The sequence below is a fragment of the Aotus nancymaae genome, unplaced genomic scaffold, assembly GCF_030222135.1.
Source record: "Aotus nancymaae isolate 86718 unplaced genomic scaffold, 86718_ANA_hifiasm-v0.15.2.pri h1tg000059l, whole genome shotgun sequence".
NCBI lineage: Eukaryota > Metazoa > Chordata > Mammalia > Primates > Aotidae > Aotus > Aotus nancymaae.
Window position 1 is genome coordinate 58,966,643 of NW_026988473.1, and position 16,079 is coordinate 58,982,721.

General features: G+C 39.7%; 1 protein-coding gene and 1 pseudogene across 1 annotated transcript; both read right to left on the minus strand.

The window, feature by feature from the left end:
- Positions 1-5,940: 5,940 nt before the first annotated feature.
- On the minus strand, positions 5,941-6,472 carry LOC135270120 (ferritin heavy chain-like; annotated as a pseudogene).
- Positions 6,473-8,460: 1,988 nt separating this feature from the next.
- LOC110568458 (large ribosomal subunit protein eL37-like) lies at positions 8,461-8,742 on the minus strand. Its single transcript, XM_064365297.1, has one exon. It carries the CDS (start codon positions 8,740-8,742, stop codon positions 8,461-8,463), a length of 282 nt encoding a protein of 93 aa, XP_064221367.1.
- Positions 8,743-16,079: the final 7,337 nt, after the last annotated feature.

The following is a 16,079-nucleotide window of genomic DNA, read 5'->3' on the forward strand; positions in this document are numbered from 1 at the left end:
GGGCTCAAGCAATTCTTCTGCCTCAGCCTCCCAAGTAGCTGGGACTACAGCCATGCACCAACGCATGGGTTTGGATTGTTCTCGTTTCTCCAGTTACATGAGATGTGACCTTAGATTGTCCATTTGTACTCTTTCAGACTTTTTGATTTAGGCATTTAATGCTATGAACTTTTCTCTTAACACCGCTTTTGCTGTATTCTAGAGGTTTTGATATGTTATGTCGCCGAAGCAGGAAAATAGGGTCTGGAGGCAGGGAACATAAAGCTAATTCATACTTCAGCTATGACAGAAATATCCTCTCCATAGAGTGTATGCTGTAAATGACTTTGTAACTTTATTCATTCTTTCCATTTACGTAGGGTATACCCAAGATAACCAATGGAATCCTCTAGGGGGTATTTAAACTCCCAAATATTCTGTAACAGGGCCTTTGTGCTCCTATGCTTGGTCCTGCTCCCACACTGTGGAGTGTACTTTCATTTTCAATAAATCTCTTTTTCCTTTCCTTGCTTTGTTTGTATGTTTTGTCCAATTCTTTGTTCAAGATGCCAAGAACCTGGACACTCAGCACTGGTGACATCACTGTTATTCAGTTCAAAGAGTTTTGAAATTTCCATCTTGATTTCATTGTTGACCCAATTATCATTTTGGAGCAGGTTATTTAATTTTTATGTATTTGCGTGGTTTTGAGGGTTCCTTTTGGAGTTGATTTCCAATTTTATTCCACCATGATCTGAGAGAGTACTTGATATAATTTCAGTTTTCTTAAACTTATTGAGACTTGTTTTGTGGCCTATCATATGGTCTATGTTGGAGAATGTGCCATGTGCTAATGAATAGAATGTATATTCTGCAGTTGTTGAGTAGAATGTTCTGTAATTATCTGTTAAGTCCTTTTGTCATAGAATATAGTTTAAATCCATTGATTTTTTGTTGACTTTCTATCTTGATGACTTGTCTAGTGCTGTCAGTGGAATATTAAAGTCCCCCACTATTATTGTGTTGCTGTCTATCTCATTTCTTAGGTCAGGTAGTAATTGTTTTATAAATTTGAGAGCTCCAGTATTAGGTGCATATATATTTAGAATTGTGATATTTTCCTGCTTGACTAGTCCTTTTATCATTATACGTTGTCCCTCTTTGTCTTTTTAAACTGTCGTTGCTTTAAGGTTTGTTTTGTCTGATATAAGAATAGCTACTCCTGCTCACTTTTAGTGTCCATTTGCATGGAATATCTTTTTCCACTTCTTTACCTTAAGTTTATGTGAGTCCTTATGTGTTAGGTGAGTCTCCTGAAGACAGCAGAAGCTTGGTTGGTGAATTCTTATCCATTCTGCCATTCTGCATCTTTTAAGTGGGGCATTTAGGCCATTTACATTCAATGTTAATGTTGAGATTTGAGGTACTATTCTATTCATGATGCTCTTTTTTGCCTGAATACCTTCATTTGTTTTCATTGTGTTATTGTATATAGGTCCTGTGAGATTTATGCTTTAAGGAGGTTTTGTTTTGGTGTATTTCATAGATTTGTTTCAATATTTAGAGTTCCTTTTAGCAGTTCTTGTAGTGCTGGCTTGGTAGTGGCAAATTCTCTCAGCATTTGTTTGTCTGGAAAAGACTGTATCTTTCCTTCATTTAGGAAGCTTAGTTTCACTGGATACAAAATTCTTCGCTGATACTTCTTCTGTTTAAGGAGGCTAAAAGTAAGACTACCCTTCTAGCTTGTAGGGTTTCTGTTGAGAAATCTGCTGTTAATCTGATAGGTTTTCCTTTATGGGTTACTTGATGCTATTGCCTCATAGCTCTTAAGATTCTTTGTGTTGTCTTGACTTTAGATAACCTGATGACTATGTGCCTAGGCAATGATCTTTTTTTGATGAATTTCCCAGGTGTTCTTTGAGCTTCTTGTATTTGGATGTCTAGATCTCTAGTAAGGCTAGAGAAGTTTTCCTCAATTATTGCCTCAAATATGTTTTCTAAACTTTTAGATATACCTTCTTCATTGAAAACACCAATTATTCTTAGGTTTGGATGTTTAACATAGTACCAAACTCCTTGGAGGCTTTGTTCATTCTTTTAAATTCTTTTTTCTTTGTCTTTGATGGATTGGGTTAATTCAAAAGCCTTGTCTTTGAGCGCTGAAGTTCTTTCTTCTGCTTGTTCAATTCTTTTGCTGAGACTTTCCAGTGCATTTTACATTTCTCTAAGTGTGTTCTTGATTTCCAGAAGTTGTGATTGTTTTTTATTTATGCCATCTATTTCGCTGAAGAATTTTCCTTTCATATCCCATGTCATGGTTTTGATTTCTTTAAGTTGGACTTCATTTTACTCTGGTACCTCCTTGATTAGTTTAATAATCAACCTTCTGAATTCTTTTTCTGGCAATTTAGAGATTTCATCTTGGTTTGGATCCATTGCTGGTGTGAAAGAAAAATACATCTTGTAGCTCCTAAATCACTAAGCTAAAGGGAAAAGTCAAGCCGGGAACTGCTTGGGGCCAAACTGCCTCCCATTCTATTCAAAATCACCCCTCTGCTCACTAACATAAATGCATATCTGATTGCCTCTTTTGAAGAGTCTGATTAGAAACTCAAAAGCATGCAACTGTTCCTCTCATCTATCTGTGACCTGGAAGCCCCTTCCCCACTTTGGGTCTTCCTACCTTTGTTTCAAGTTGTCCTGCCTTTTCAGACCAAACCAATGTACTTCTTACATAGATTGATTGATGTCTCATGTCTCCCTAAAATGTATAAAACTAAGCTGTGCCCCAACCACCTTGGGCACATGTCATCAGGACTTCCTGAGGCTGTGTCACAGGTGTGTCCTCAACCTTGCCAAAATAAACTTTCTAAATTGAGACCTATCTCAGATTTTCTGGGTTCACACTGGTAAGCTGGTATGATCTTTTGGGGGTGTTAAAGAACCTTGCTTTGTCATATTACCAGAATTGTTTTTCTGATTTCTTCTCATTTGGGTAGACTATGTCAGAGGGAAGATTTGGGATTCAAGGGCCGCTGTTCAGATTATTTTGTCCCACCAGGTGGTCCCTTGATGCGGTGTTCTCCCCCTTTCCCTAGGAATGGGGTTTCCTGAGAGCTGAACTGTAGTGACTGTTTTTGCTCTTCTGAGTCTTAGCTACCTAGTGGAACTACCAGGCTCTGGGCTAGTCCTGGGGAGTGTCTGCAAAGAGTCCTGCGATGTGCTCTATCTTCAGGTCTTAGAGCCGTAGCTACCAGCACCTGCCCTGGTAGAGGTAGCAGGAGAGTGAAGTGGACTCTATGAGGATCCTTGGTTGTATTTTTGTTTACTGCACTGGTTTTGTGTTGGTTGGCTTCCAGTCAGGAGGTGGCACTTTCAAGAGCGGACCAGCTGTGGTTTTATAGGCAGGATGAAAACTTGCCTAGGGACACCTGGTTAAGAATTTCAGTTTCTTAGGCAATGGGCAGGGCCACAGAGCTCCCAAGAGATTATAACTTTTGTCTTCAGCTAGCAGGGCAGGTAGAGAAAGACTACCAGGTGGAAGCAGAGATAGGTGTGTCTGAGCTCAGACTCTCATTGGGTGGGACTTGCTGTGGATCCTGTGTTGTATGGGGATGTGGCTCCCAGTCCAATGGAGTTATATTCCCAATGGGATTATGGCTGCCTCTGCTAAGTCATACAGGTCACCAGGGAAGTGGGGGAAAGCTGGCAGTCACTTATAGGCCTCACCCTGCTCCCATGCAGCCTGCAGTGCTAAACACCAGTCTTACTCCCGCTATGCCACCACAACAACACCAAGTCTATTTCCAGGCAGCCAGTGACCTGCTGATAACTTGCCCCAGACCATGAGCCTTCCTGTTGAGAAAGCAAGCAGACTCATAGTTTTTTGGCATCTCAGGGAGCCTGCAATGGTGATCTAGTTCCTTCAAAGGATCTGTAGCTTTTCTTGGCTTTCCTGGTATGTTTCTGTGGTAGTTCTTGAAGCAAAAGTTTACAATGTGAGTCTCCACATGCTGCTGTGTCCATGCGAGTAGGAGCTGCAAGCTGGTCCTGCCTCCTATCTGGCATCTTTCCCCACATGAGATTTATTTTGATATACTTTAACATTCAATGTATTTGTCTTTGGATCAAAAATAAGTCTTTTATAGATAGTATATAGTTGAGTAATAGTTTTAAAAAAATACATTCCTCTAATCTCTGCTTTTTAACTGGAGAGCACAATCCATTTACATCTAAAGAAATTACTGATAAAGAAGGGCTTGTTTCTGCCATTTTGCTATTTGTTTCTTCTGTCATATCTTTTTTTATTCCTTAGTTCCTTCACTACTGCCTTCTTTTGTGTTTAGCTGATTTTCTTGTAGTGTGCCATTTTGATTCCCTCCTCATTTTTTTTTCTGGATATCTTAAAGATATTTTCTTAATGGCTACCCTGAGAATTACAGTTAACATTCTAAATTCATAATAATCTAGTTTGAATTGATACCTACTTAGCTTCAATAGCATACAGAAACTCTGCTCCTGTACAGCTCTGTCTTCCCTCCTTTATGTTATTGTCACAAATTATATCTTTATAAATTGTGTTCCTGTTAACATAGATTAATACTTTTTCTGGTGTTCATTTGTCTTTTAAATTATATAGGAAAAAAGAAGTGATATATAAACCAAGCATACAATAATACTGGATTTTTATATTTATCTATATAGTTATTTTTACCAGAGATCTTATCTTTATTTCTTTATGTGGCATCAATTTATTGTTTAGTGTCCTTTCATTTTAACCTAAAGAACTCTCCTTAGTATTTCTTATAGGGAAGGTCTGCTAGTGATGAGCTCCTTCAACCTTTGTTATCTGAGAATGTTTTAATTTTGATTTCATTTTGAAGAATCATTGTGCCACGTATAGAATTATCGGTTGACAGAACTTTTTTTCATTATTATTGCATTAAATATGTCATTTAATTGCCGTCTGGTCTCTGTGATTTCTGATAAGAAATCAGGTGTAAGTCTTCCTAGTCAGGTCTCTCTTGCTGCTTTCAAGATTCTGTCTTTTGACAATTTGATTATAATGTATCTTGGTGTGAATATCTTTGATTTTCTCCTACTTGGGGTTTGTTTAGCTTCTTGGATGTGTAGACTGATGTCTTTCTGCAAATTTGGGAAATGTTTGGCCATTATTTCCTCAAATATTCATTTTGTACCTTTCTCTCCTCTCCTTCTGGTACTCTCATAATGCATATGTTGTTATGCTTGATGGCTCTGCTTATTTTTCTTCATCCTTTTTCCTTTCTGCTCCTCCAGTTGGGTAATCTCAATTGGCCTATCTTCAAATTTACTGATTCTTTGTACTGCCTGCTGATATATGCTGTTGAATCCACCTAGTGAATATTTCATTTCAGTTATGCTTTTTAACTCCATAATTTCTACTTAGCTCTTTTTTATAATTTTTCTTTCCTTATTGATATCCTTTATTTATTGAGACATCTAGTTTTATTTAGTTCTTTGTTCATAGTTTCCTTTAATGTTTTGAACATACTTAAGGCAAGTGATTTAAACTCTTGGTCTAGGAAGCTCAATGTCTGGGCTACCTCCAGGATAGTTTTTGTTAGTTAATTTATGTTTTCTATAAATGGGCCATATTTTAATGTTTTTTTTTTTTTGCATGCCTTCTAAATTTTTTTGTTAAAAACAGGACATTTTGAGTATTCTAATGTGGTAACTCTGGAAATCAGATTCTCCTTACTCTTTCCAGCATTTGCTGCTATTGTTTGTTATATGCTGCCATAATCTTATTTATTTATTTTGGTACCAAATTTCTTTATTCGAAGGAATGATACAAATCAAAGAACTTAAGTGGATGTTTTGGTACAACTTATAGAAAAGGTAAAGGAAACCTTAACATGTATGCATTGCCTTGGTGATGAGGGAAGTCACCCCGTGGCAATGGGGAAATTAGCCTAAGGCTTAGCTTTCATTATCACTGTCTCCCAGGATGTGCTTGTCAAAGAGATATTCTGCCAAGACAGATTCTGGTGCTCCCATCTTGTGCAAGTTGGTCATGTGGTCACCCAATTCTTTGATGGATTTCACCTGCTCATTCAGGTAATGTGTCTCAATGAAGTCACACAAATGGGGGTCATTTTTGTCAGAGCAGTTCCAGTAGTGACTGATTCATATTTTTTCCCAAACATAAATCCATCGCATTCAGCCTGCTCTCCCAGTCATCATGGTCTAGTTTCCTGATATCCTGAAGGAAGATTTGGTCACCTCATTGATTCCGTAGCTTCATCAGTTTCTTGTCATGTTCCCTCTCCTCATGAGACTGGTGAAGAAAGTATTTGGCAAAGTTCTTCAAAGCCACATCATCAAGGTAAAAGTAGTAAGACATAGACAGGTAGACATAAGAGGCGTAGAGCTCCAGGTTGATCTGGCAGTTGATGGCAGCCTCTGAGTCCTGGTGGTAGTTCTGGCACACCTGCGAGGGGGACGCTGTCATCTCGGTGGCAGCTGAGGAGAGGCGGTGGCGGCGGCTGTGGCTGTGTGGTGCTGGAGCGGCGGTGGGGGCCTTGGTGCGGTCGGAGGGTGCAGTGAGGAGGTGACAGAGGACTGGCTATGGGCAGCTGGCCAGGGTGGGGGATGAGCGCCGGTTCCATCTAAGCACTATTGAAGCAGGAAACTGCAGCGACTCTTGAGGAAGAATGTCTCATATGCTGCCATAATCTGTTTCTTTAGTGACTTTTTCAAACTGTTTTTGGCAAAGATTGTATTCTTTGTTGTGGTCACTGAATTCTCCATCTCTTAGCTCAGTGGTCAGCCAGTTTCTTGAAAGAGATTTCCTTAAATGCTAAAATTTAGCACCTCTTTCTTCATAAAATACTCCATGTTGTTGCATGTGTGTTTTTTTTTTTCCTTAATTGGATCCAGGGTTTTAAAAAAGGTTGATTCTGTTAGTTTTTGCCAACTCCAAGGTGGCTTCATAGAGAGACAAATTCTTGGCACTCTCTATTTCATCATTTGCAATGATGTTACTTTGTTGATTTTTTTAAAGCAAATTACTTGATTGGACTCAAACTGTAAGTTTGGTTTTGCTTGCAGTCAGTTGTAACTAAAATATCAATTAAGTTTTTTTAGACTTAGCTGCATGCTGCTTTGAGTTTTCCCTGGACATTCACAGTTCAGGGTCATCCAGGGAATATGGGAAGAGTTTATAGATAGAACTCAATCTTCTTTCCTTTCTGGAGAACCCCATCCTACTCCTGACTTTTCAGAGGTGATGGTTGTTGTCGCTGTCTTCTGGTTCTTCTGGCTTGAGGGACTGTAGATTTTCTATTAAAGTGTTAGTCACTGTGCTTGGAATGGTAACTGTAGCCTGTAAAATCAGGAAAATCATCTTGTGCTTATTCCTTCTTTCAGGTTTTTGACATCTCTTTAGGCTCTGCCTGCTTTTCGTTGCTCTCCAGAATATTTAAGTAGTTTTAAAAAATTTCCCCTGGAGTTTATAATTGTTATCTGTGGGGAAGGGTGGAGAGGAGAGGAAGTCTGATAGGAGCTCTCTCTACCATACCTGTAGTAGAATTGATTAGAACAGGTTTGAAATCCAGTTTTGGTGCTTATTTGTTTATATGGTCAACTGCAATTAGTGCTTTCCTAAGAGAACAGGAGTTTTTAATAATTGTGATGAATCTATATTTTTATATATACATATACACACATATATATAATTTTTTTCAACAACTTTAATCATTTTCAACTGCACAATGTAGTGGAATTAAGTATATTCACATTGTTGTATAATCATTACCACTATCTATCTCCAGAACTTTTACATTTTCCCAAACTGAAAGTCTGTATCTATTAAATACCTTTTATTTTACTTAACAGAAGAAAAAAGAACTAAAGCGAAACTTAGGAAACCAGTGAACTTCAGATAAATATATTTTCAGCTCAAGAGATGTTAACTCCTTAAAGAAGCATAAGGATTAAGAAATAAAAAGATTATGAAAAACACTGAGATTGGACTCATTATTTTTTAATTTCTCATTTCAACTTCAGAAGAAACAGTCATGCATGAATAATGCTTCTGTCAATGATACACCACATATACAATGATCCCATTAGAGTATAATGGAACTGGAAAAGAAATTTTTTTTTGAGATAGGGTCTCATTATGTTGCTCAGAGTAGAGTGCAGTGGAAAATCACAGCTCACTACAGCCTCAGCCTCCCAGGCTCAAGCAATCCTCCTTCAGCCTCTCAAGTAGCTATGACCACAGGCACATGCCACCATACCTGGCTGATTTTTAAAAATTTTGTAGAGACCAGATGTCACTATGTTGCTTGAGCTGGTCTTAACTGATCCTTCTGCCTCAGCCTTCAAAAATGCTGGGATCACAGGCATGAGCCACTGTGCCCAGCCTGTAAACTTCTTTTTTTTTTTTAATTTTTAAAACCAGAACATTTATTGCATGACTAATCATTGAAATTCTTAAGATGAACTGGATGCTACAACAACTGTCCTCTTGGGTTTAGTTGTCATTCCTTCACAGAATCCATAGTATACAATTTTTAGGTGCCTCATTGGACTAGCCCTGGTGGTATTTTGTCTTTTAACCTTGGCACTCCAGTTATACTTTCTCTTGTGCTTGGTGGGGTAGCCACATTTGCCACAGGTCGACTCCTGAACGTGGTAGGCCTTAGAGCCACAGCGGTGGCACAACGTGTGCATCTTATTGCGACGCTTCCCAAACGATGACGTTCCCTTCGTCATCTTGCTTCTGCAGCCGACACCAGAGAGCTTTTTTTGTCTTTTATTTTTTTAAAATTATACTTTAAGTTCTGGGTTACATGTGCAGGTCGTGCAGGATTGTTACATAGGTATACACATGCCATGGTGGTTTGCTGCATCCATCCCCCTGTCACCTATATTATGTATTTTTCCTAATGTTATTCCTCCCCTATCCCCCCACCCACTGCTATCCCTCCCCAACCCCCATCAACCTCCAACAGGCCCCGGTGTGTGATATTCCCCTCCCTGTGTCCATGTGTTCTTATTGTTCAACACCCATTTATGAGTGAGAACATGCAGTGTTTGGTTTTCTGTTCTTACGTCAGTTTGCTGAGAATGATGGTTTCCAGCCTGTAAAATTCTTATTACCTAGTGACATCGTAGCCGTCATAGTGCAATGCATTATTCATGTGTTTGTGGTGATGCTGGTATAAACAAAGCTACTGTGCTGCCAGTGATATAAGAGTATAGCACATACAATTATCTATATTATATAATACTTGATAATAATAAAGGATTATGTTACTGGTTTATGTATTTACTATACAATGCTTTTTATCGTTATTTTAGAGTGTACTTCTACTTATAAAAGAAGTTAACTATAAAACATTCTTAGGCAGGTCCTTTGGGAGGTATTCCAGAAGAAGGACAGCTCAATGCATGTTATTGGCCCCTGAAGATCTTCCAGTGGGACAAGATGTGGAGGTAGAAAACAGTGATATTGATGATCCTGATCCCATGTAAACCTAGGCTAATGTGTGGGTTTCTGTCTTAGTTTTTAACAAAAAAATTTAAAGGTAAAAAAGATATTTTTAAATAGAAAAAATATTATACAACAAGGTATAAAAATATTTTTGTTCAGCTGTATGGTATGTTTGTGTTTTAAGCCAAGTGTTATTACAAAAGAGTCAAAAAGCTTTTAAACATTTAAAAGTGTATAAAGTATGGATAAGTTTGATGTTGGTATAAAAAGAAAAAAAAAGATAAAAGAGAAAAAAAGTGTATAAAGTAAAAACGTTGTAGTAAGCTAAGGTTAATTTATTATTGAAAAGGAAAATATTTTTTATCAAATTTAGTGTAGCCCAGTCTACAGTATTTATAAAGTCTACAGTAGTGAACATAATGTCCTAGGCCTTCACATCCACTCACCACTCACCCACTGATTCACCCAGAGCAACTTCCAGTCCTGCAGGCTCCATTCATGGTAAGTGCCCTATGCAGATGTATCCTTTTCATCTTTTATACCATGTTTTTACTGTACCTTTTCTCTTTAGATATGTTTAGATAGACAGACAAATAGTTACCATTGTGTTATAATTGCCTGCAGTATTCAGTATAGTAACATGCTGTACAGGTTTGTAGCCCAGGAGCAATCGGCTATGCCGTATAGCCTAGCCGTGTAGTAGGCTGTGCCATCCAGGTTTGTGTGAGCACACTGTGACATCTCTCAGAAAATATCTCTGACTTTAAGTGATGCATAACTCTTAACTTTGTATACTTATTCTCACTTTCTTTTGATCCTCAAAAATGTTAGTTATATCATTAATTTTATTTGGTCAAGGTTTAAAACATTGATTTCTACTGTGTAGTTATAATTCCCAAAGTTCTTTAGTCTTAATTCTACATTTAAATGGATTATGTAGTGCTCATCATCATTCGTTTATCACTGCTTCTGTATTCCATAATGCTTTATTTTGACTTAACCACTGGTTTTCTGAATTTCTTTATGTAGTAGATTTTTTAATGAAAAACTCATAGGTGCTGTACTTTCTGAGTTCCTGGGAATATTTGCCTTTGGGTTTGAATGACTTCAGGGACATTGTTCCACAATTTTGTGACATTGAATAATGCCAAGGAGAAGAGTTTTCCTTCTTAAGTGCTTGTAATATTTTATCTTTATCCTTGAAGTTTGATAACTTAATCAAGGTATGTGTAGGTATTGATCTTCCTGCACCAATTATTCTTGAAATAAGAATAGGTTCCCTAGAGTGCTGCAGAATTCTTTATTTCATGGAACTTTCCTGCTGTTTATCTTTGAATACTCTTTCCATTGCATTTACTGGTATTTCTACTTCAAGGACACCAAATAACCTTCTGGTAAACAGTTTTCTTTTATACTTTTTGATTTTCCCTCCAGTTAGGTATTGGGAAGAGGGAGAGCCTCTCTCTTTTTTGTAACCTGGAAGCCATGAGTAAATTAATCCAAGAAATATCTCTATTAAATGAGTACATTTGTAAAACCAATCAACCAACATCCACTTATGACCCGCTATTCACCATACAATTCATTCAATCACAAGATTCAGCCCCTGTTCTGTGTCAGACTGTGCTGAGTCCCAAGGACTGAGCTGACTTACACCTGGTGTATTAGGCTGTTCTTGCATTGCTATAAATACTTGAGAGTGGGTAATTTGTAAGAGAAGAAGTTTAATTGGATTATGGTTCTGCAGTCTGTACAAGAAGGATGGCACTGGCATTTGCTTCTGGGGAGGCCTTAGGAAGCTTATAATCAAGGTGGAAGGTGAAGAGGGAGCAGGCATTGCACATGGTGGGAGCAGGAGCAAGGGAGGTAGAAGGTGCCACACACATTTAAACAACCAGATCTCATGAGAACTCGTTCACTATGATAACGATAGCATCACACTATAAGGGATCCACCCCATGACCCAAACACCCCCCTTGCCCCCCACCTCCAATATTGGGGAAAACATTTCAACATGAGATCTGGACATGGACAAATATCCAAACCATATCACCTGGTCTCCAGCTCCAGGCCTTGCAGGGTGATGAGAGGACACAGGCACAATCAAGATGAAGCAGAATTGAGATGAGCAAGTAGCCCAAGAGCAAAGTAGGGGCCATACTCAAATAAGGCAGCTGATACAGATCTGAAGCATCAGATTTGTAGGGTAATACAAGACCACTAGTGGGAAAGAAAATGAAGTGTCAGTATCTTCAGAATATAAGAATCAGGTTGGGAGTACAAGATAGGTTGAGACAGGATGGTGGTGGTGAATGAGGAGATGGTGCTGGCTGTGTAGCCATGGGGCAGAGAGGCCACTTTACAGGCACTTAGACTAAATTATAGGTCTGAGTCTCCCGAGCCCCTCCCTTGTTCTCCCTCCACATTGTTCTTGGGTGCATTTCCTCCTCCTGAGCTTTTCTCCATCAGCTGCTTGTCCTAGCAGCTTTGTCCTTGCAGCTGGTTCTGATTTTGCCCCCAGGTCCATCAATCTAGGCAGTCTTGGAGACACCTTTCTTTTTTTTTTTAATTGCATTTTAGGTTTTGGGGTACATGTGAAAAACATGCAAGATTGTTGCATAGGTGCATACATGGCAGTGTGATTTGCTGCCTTCCTCCGTTTCACCTATATATGGCATTTCTACCCACGCTATCTCTCCCCAACTCCCCACCCCCCGCTGTCCCCCCCCACTCCCCCTCAACAGACCCCAGTGTATAGTGCTTCCCTCCCTGTGTCCATGTGTTCCCATTGTTCAACACCCGTCTATGAGTGAGAACATGCGGTGTTTGATTTTGTGTTCTTGTGTCAGTTTGCTGAGAATGATGGTTTCCAGGTTCATCCATGTCCCTACAAAGGATGCGAACTCATCGTTTTTGATGGCTGCATAATATTCCATGGTGTATATGTGCCACATTTTCCCTGTCCAGTCTATCATCGATGGGCATTTGGGTTGGTTCCAGGTCTTTGCTATTGTAAACTGTGCTGCAATGAACATTCGTGTGCATGTGTCCTTATAGTAGAACGATTTATAATCCTTTGGATATATACCCAGTAATGAGATTACTGGGTCAAATGGAATATCTATTTCTAGGTCCTTGAGGAATCACCACACTGTCTTGCACAGTGGTTGAACTAATTTACACTCCTACCAACAGTGTAAAAGTGTTCCTATTTCTCCACATCCTCTCCAGCATCTGTTGTCTCCAGATTTTTTAATGATTGCCGTTCTAACTGGCATGAGATGGTATCTCAATGTAGTTTTGATTTGCATTTCTCTAATGACCAGTGATGATGAGCATTTTTTCATATGTTTGTTGGCCTCATGTATGTCTTCTTTTGTAATGGGCTTGTTTTTTTCTTGTAAATCTGTTTTAGTTCGTTGTAAATTCTGGATATCAGCCCTTTGTCAGATGGGTAAGCTGCAAAAATTTTTTCCCATTCTGTTGGTTGCCGATTCACTCTAATGACTGTTTCTTTTGCTGTGCAGAAGCTGTGGAGTTTGATTAGGTCCCATTTGTCTATTTTGGCTTTTGTTGCCAATGCTTTTGGTGTTTTGGTCATGAAGTCCTTGCTTACGCCTATGTCCTGAATGGTTTTGCCTAGGTTTTCTTCTAGGGTTTTTATGGTTTTAGGTCTTATGTTTAAGTCTTTAATCCATCTGGAGTTAATTTTAGTGTAAGGGGAGACACCTTTCTTACACTTTCCTGTGGGAGAATGTCTATGGTGCCTTTGGGTGGGAGAAATAAACAAGCAAAATAATTTTTCTTTGCACCCCCTCCTCCTAAAGATGATGTCAGAAGGAAAGTCCTGAGTAAAGAAGAGTCTGGAGTCTGGGAGAAAAGGGACAGAAGCATTAAGGAGTCTTGACATCACACTGCCTTTTCAAGCTGTGCTCTACAGCTATTCTGGTTCCTGTGATCCTGTCCTGGGTAGGACTCACCCTGACCTAACCTTTCTCGAGGGACAAAGCAGATGGGCTGTTACAATTGATTGGCTCTGAACCCTGAAAAAAGGGTTGGGTAGAGGAGGGCTCTGCTGTGTATTAGTCAAAACACTTTTAGTGTCCAGCTCAAACTAGCTGTACCACTCAGCATCTTTCAAATAGCAGAAAACAACTCTGGCTGGCTTAATCAGCAAATGATTTTACTAGAGGATATTAGGTATCTCACAAAATCTCTATGGGGCCAGAGATCTGGGTCATATGTCTGAGCTCTACTTGCAAGGGAGGCTGGAAAGGAAGTAAAGCCTTCTTCAGTGGGAGGAGAAGGTGGGAAACTCCTCAAACACAAGAAGCTTCTGGGAAGCCAAGGGAATGACAATGTCCAACACACCAGCTTGAGTAAACAGAAAATTCATTTGTTCACTTAACTGGGATGTCCAAGGGGTAGTTTGGCTTCTAATGTGGTTGACTCAAGGATTCAACTGATCATTCTGTTCTTGCTCCATCTCTCAAAGATATTTTCCCCATATTGGTTTCATTCTCAGATAAGTCCTTTCCAGAGTCACATTGTAACTTGCATGGGCCCTTAGTCCGTTTGCTTTTTGGTTTTCTTCCTCCATACAACCATATTAAAAATTACATTTTTGGCCAGGTGCGGTGGCTTACACCTGTAATCCCAGCACTTTGGGAGGCCGAGGTGGGTGGATCACAAGGTCAAGAGATCAAGACCAACCTGGCCAACATGGTGAAACCCCATCTCTACTAAAAATACAAAAATTAGCTGGGTGTGGTGGCATGTGCCTGTAGTCCCAGCTACTCGGGAGGCTGAGGCAGGAGAATCTGGTGAACCCAGGAGGCAGAGGTTGCAGTGAGCCGAGATCACACCACTGCACTCCAGCCAGGTGGCAGAGTGAGACTCAAAAAAAAAAAAAAAAAATTACGTTTTTACAATTGCATGGGTATAAAGTTGAATACAATCCAGGCTAGACTGTATTCCTTTTCTTCTGATTTTAAAATAAATTAAAACATTTTCCTGGGCTCCTAAAAGTATAGTGGACCCTACGCGCTTTCCTGCTGTTCCTAATGAATAACTCAACCCTGGCTCTTTTCACTGGATGAGGAGTTGGCCAGTAGCAAATCCTGACTCTCCAAGCTTGCTCCATCCTTACAGCTCCTGATCCCAAGTGATGAGAGTGCACAATACCCTCTCTCTCATTGTATGTAGTGTTGCTTGAAAACTCCCTTGGCTCATTTGTGGAAGAATTGCTGTGTTCAGGACATGGGAATTTTCTAGTTAGACCTGGTCACATGCCCATCCTTGAGGTGGAGAACATGGTGCTGTGTGGTCGCCAGCCCCACTGGAGTAACACGGAGTTGGGGGAGTTGCAGATTCTAAAAAGAAGAGCTACTGGGCACATAGAAAAGTAATAGGTATCCACTCCAGCAGCACAGTGAAGATGTTGCAGGTGGAGAAAGGTTCACCATCGTAAATGATCTGGGCTTACCAGGAAGTGACTGAACCATTTGGCAGCTATGACCTTCATTTAGGTTTGCCCCTGAGTATCATCTTGAAAGTTGCCAAGCACTTCCTGGTAGGTGGGCTGGAAAGTTGATTTATTTGTTCAGGTACCACCAGTGAATAGGTATAAACTCATAGAGCTAAAGATCCCAGATTGTTAGACCTTTAGACTTAAAATTTTAAGAATTTCGAATCATAGAAACTTAGATTCTAAAGATTTTTAGCATGTTCATCTCCAAAAATCTAAAATACATAAAATCATGAAATTTTATATTTTTACATTCTTCCCCTTGGAATCTTTGTTTCTAAATTTTAAAACTTTACAATCTCAAACCATAGACCTCAAATCGGAGAACTGTAGAATCTTCTACTCTAAGAATGGTTTTAACATAATAGAATATTAGGACATTGAGCCTTTGGAAAATCTTGAATTGCAGAATCTTGCCTTGGGGGTCATGAGTCCTTTGAATCAGAGAAGCTTGTGCTCAGACCCCTGGTCTCCTGACCCTAGGATCTCTGAGCTGTCAGGGACTTAAAGTCAGGAGAGAACTACATTTGGCAACTCAGATCTTTATAAAGAGTTACTGGGGTGGATGGTGAATTTAGAGTCCCAGGGGTCAGTTTCTGTTCTGGTTGTCTTATCTTGAACCTGGCCTGATCCTTGCCCAGGGACCTCCCAGTCTCCCTCAGAGCCTAGAATACACATCTGCCACACCCCCAGCCCATGCCACCTATCTTCTTGGGATGATTTTTTCCTTCTTGGGGCTAGGGTGCCCCTGCCTCCCCTGGTGACCACTCACATGAATAGGATCCCAAACTGGACAGATGAGCTCATTGGAGAGGGCCATAGGTTCCTTCCTCAGAACTTTTCCTAGGGCTCTCTGAGTAGGGCTCTCTGAGCCTTCTGGAGGCAACGACTTATTCTCTGAATGTTGTGCCTCTGGAACCTAGAAAAGTCATCCAGTAAAATATAGAAATGCCATTGAAATCCCACCAGGCTCTTGCAAGATGTCATAGAGCAACTGTTGGTTTTGTCTAGGGTCTGATATTCAGTATCACCCTAATGCTTCCTTCACACTACTCAGGTCTGATAGCCACCTCTCCATGAGGAGCATTA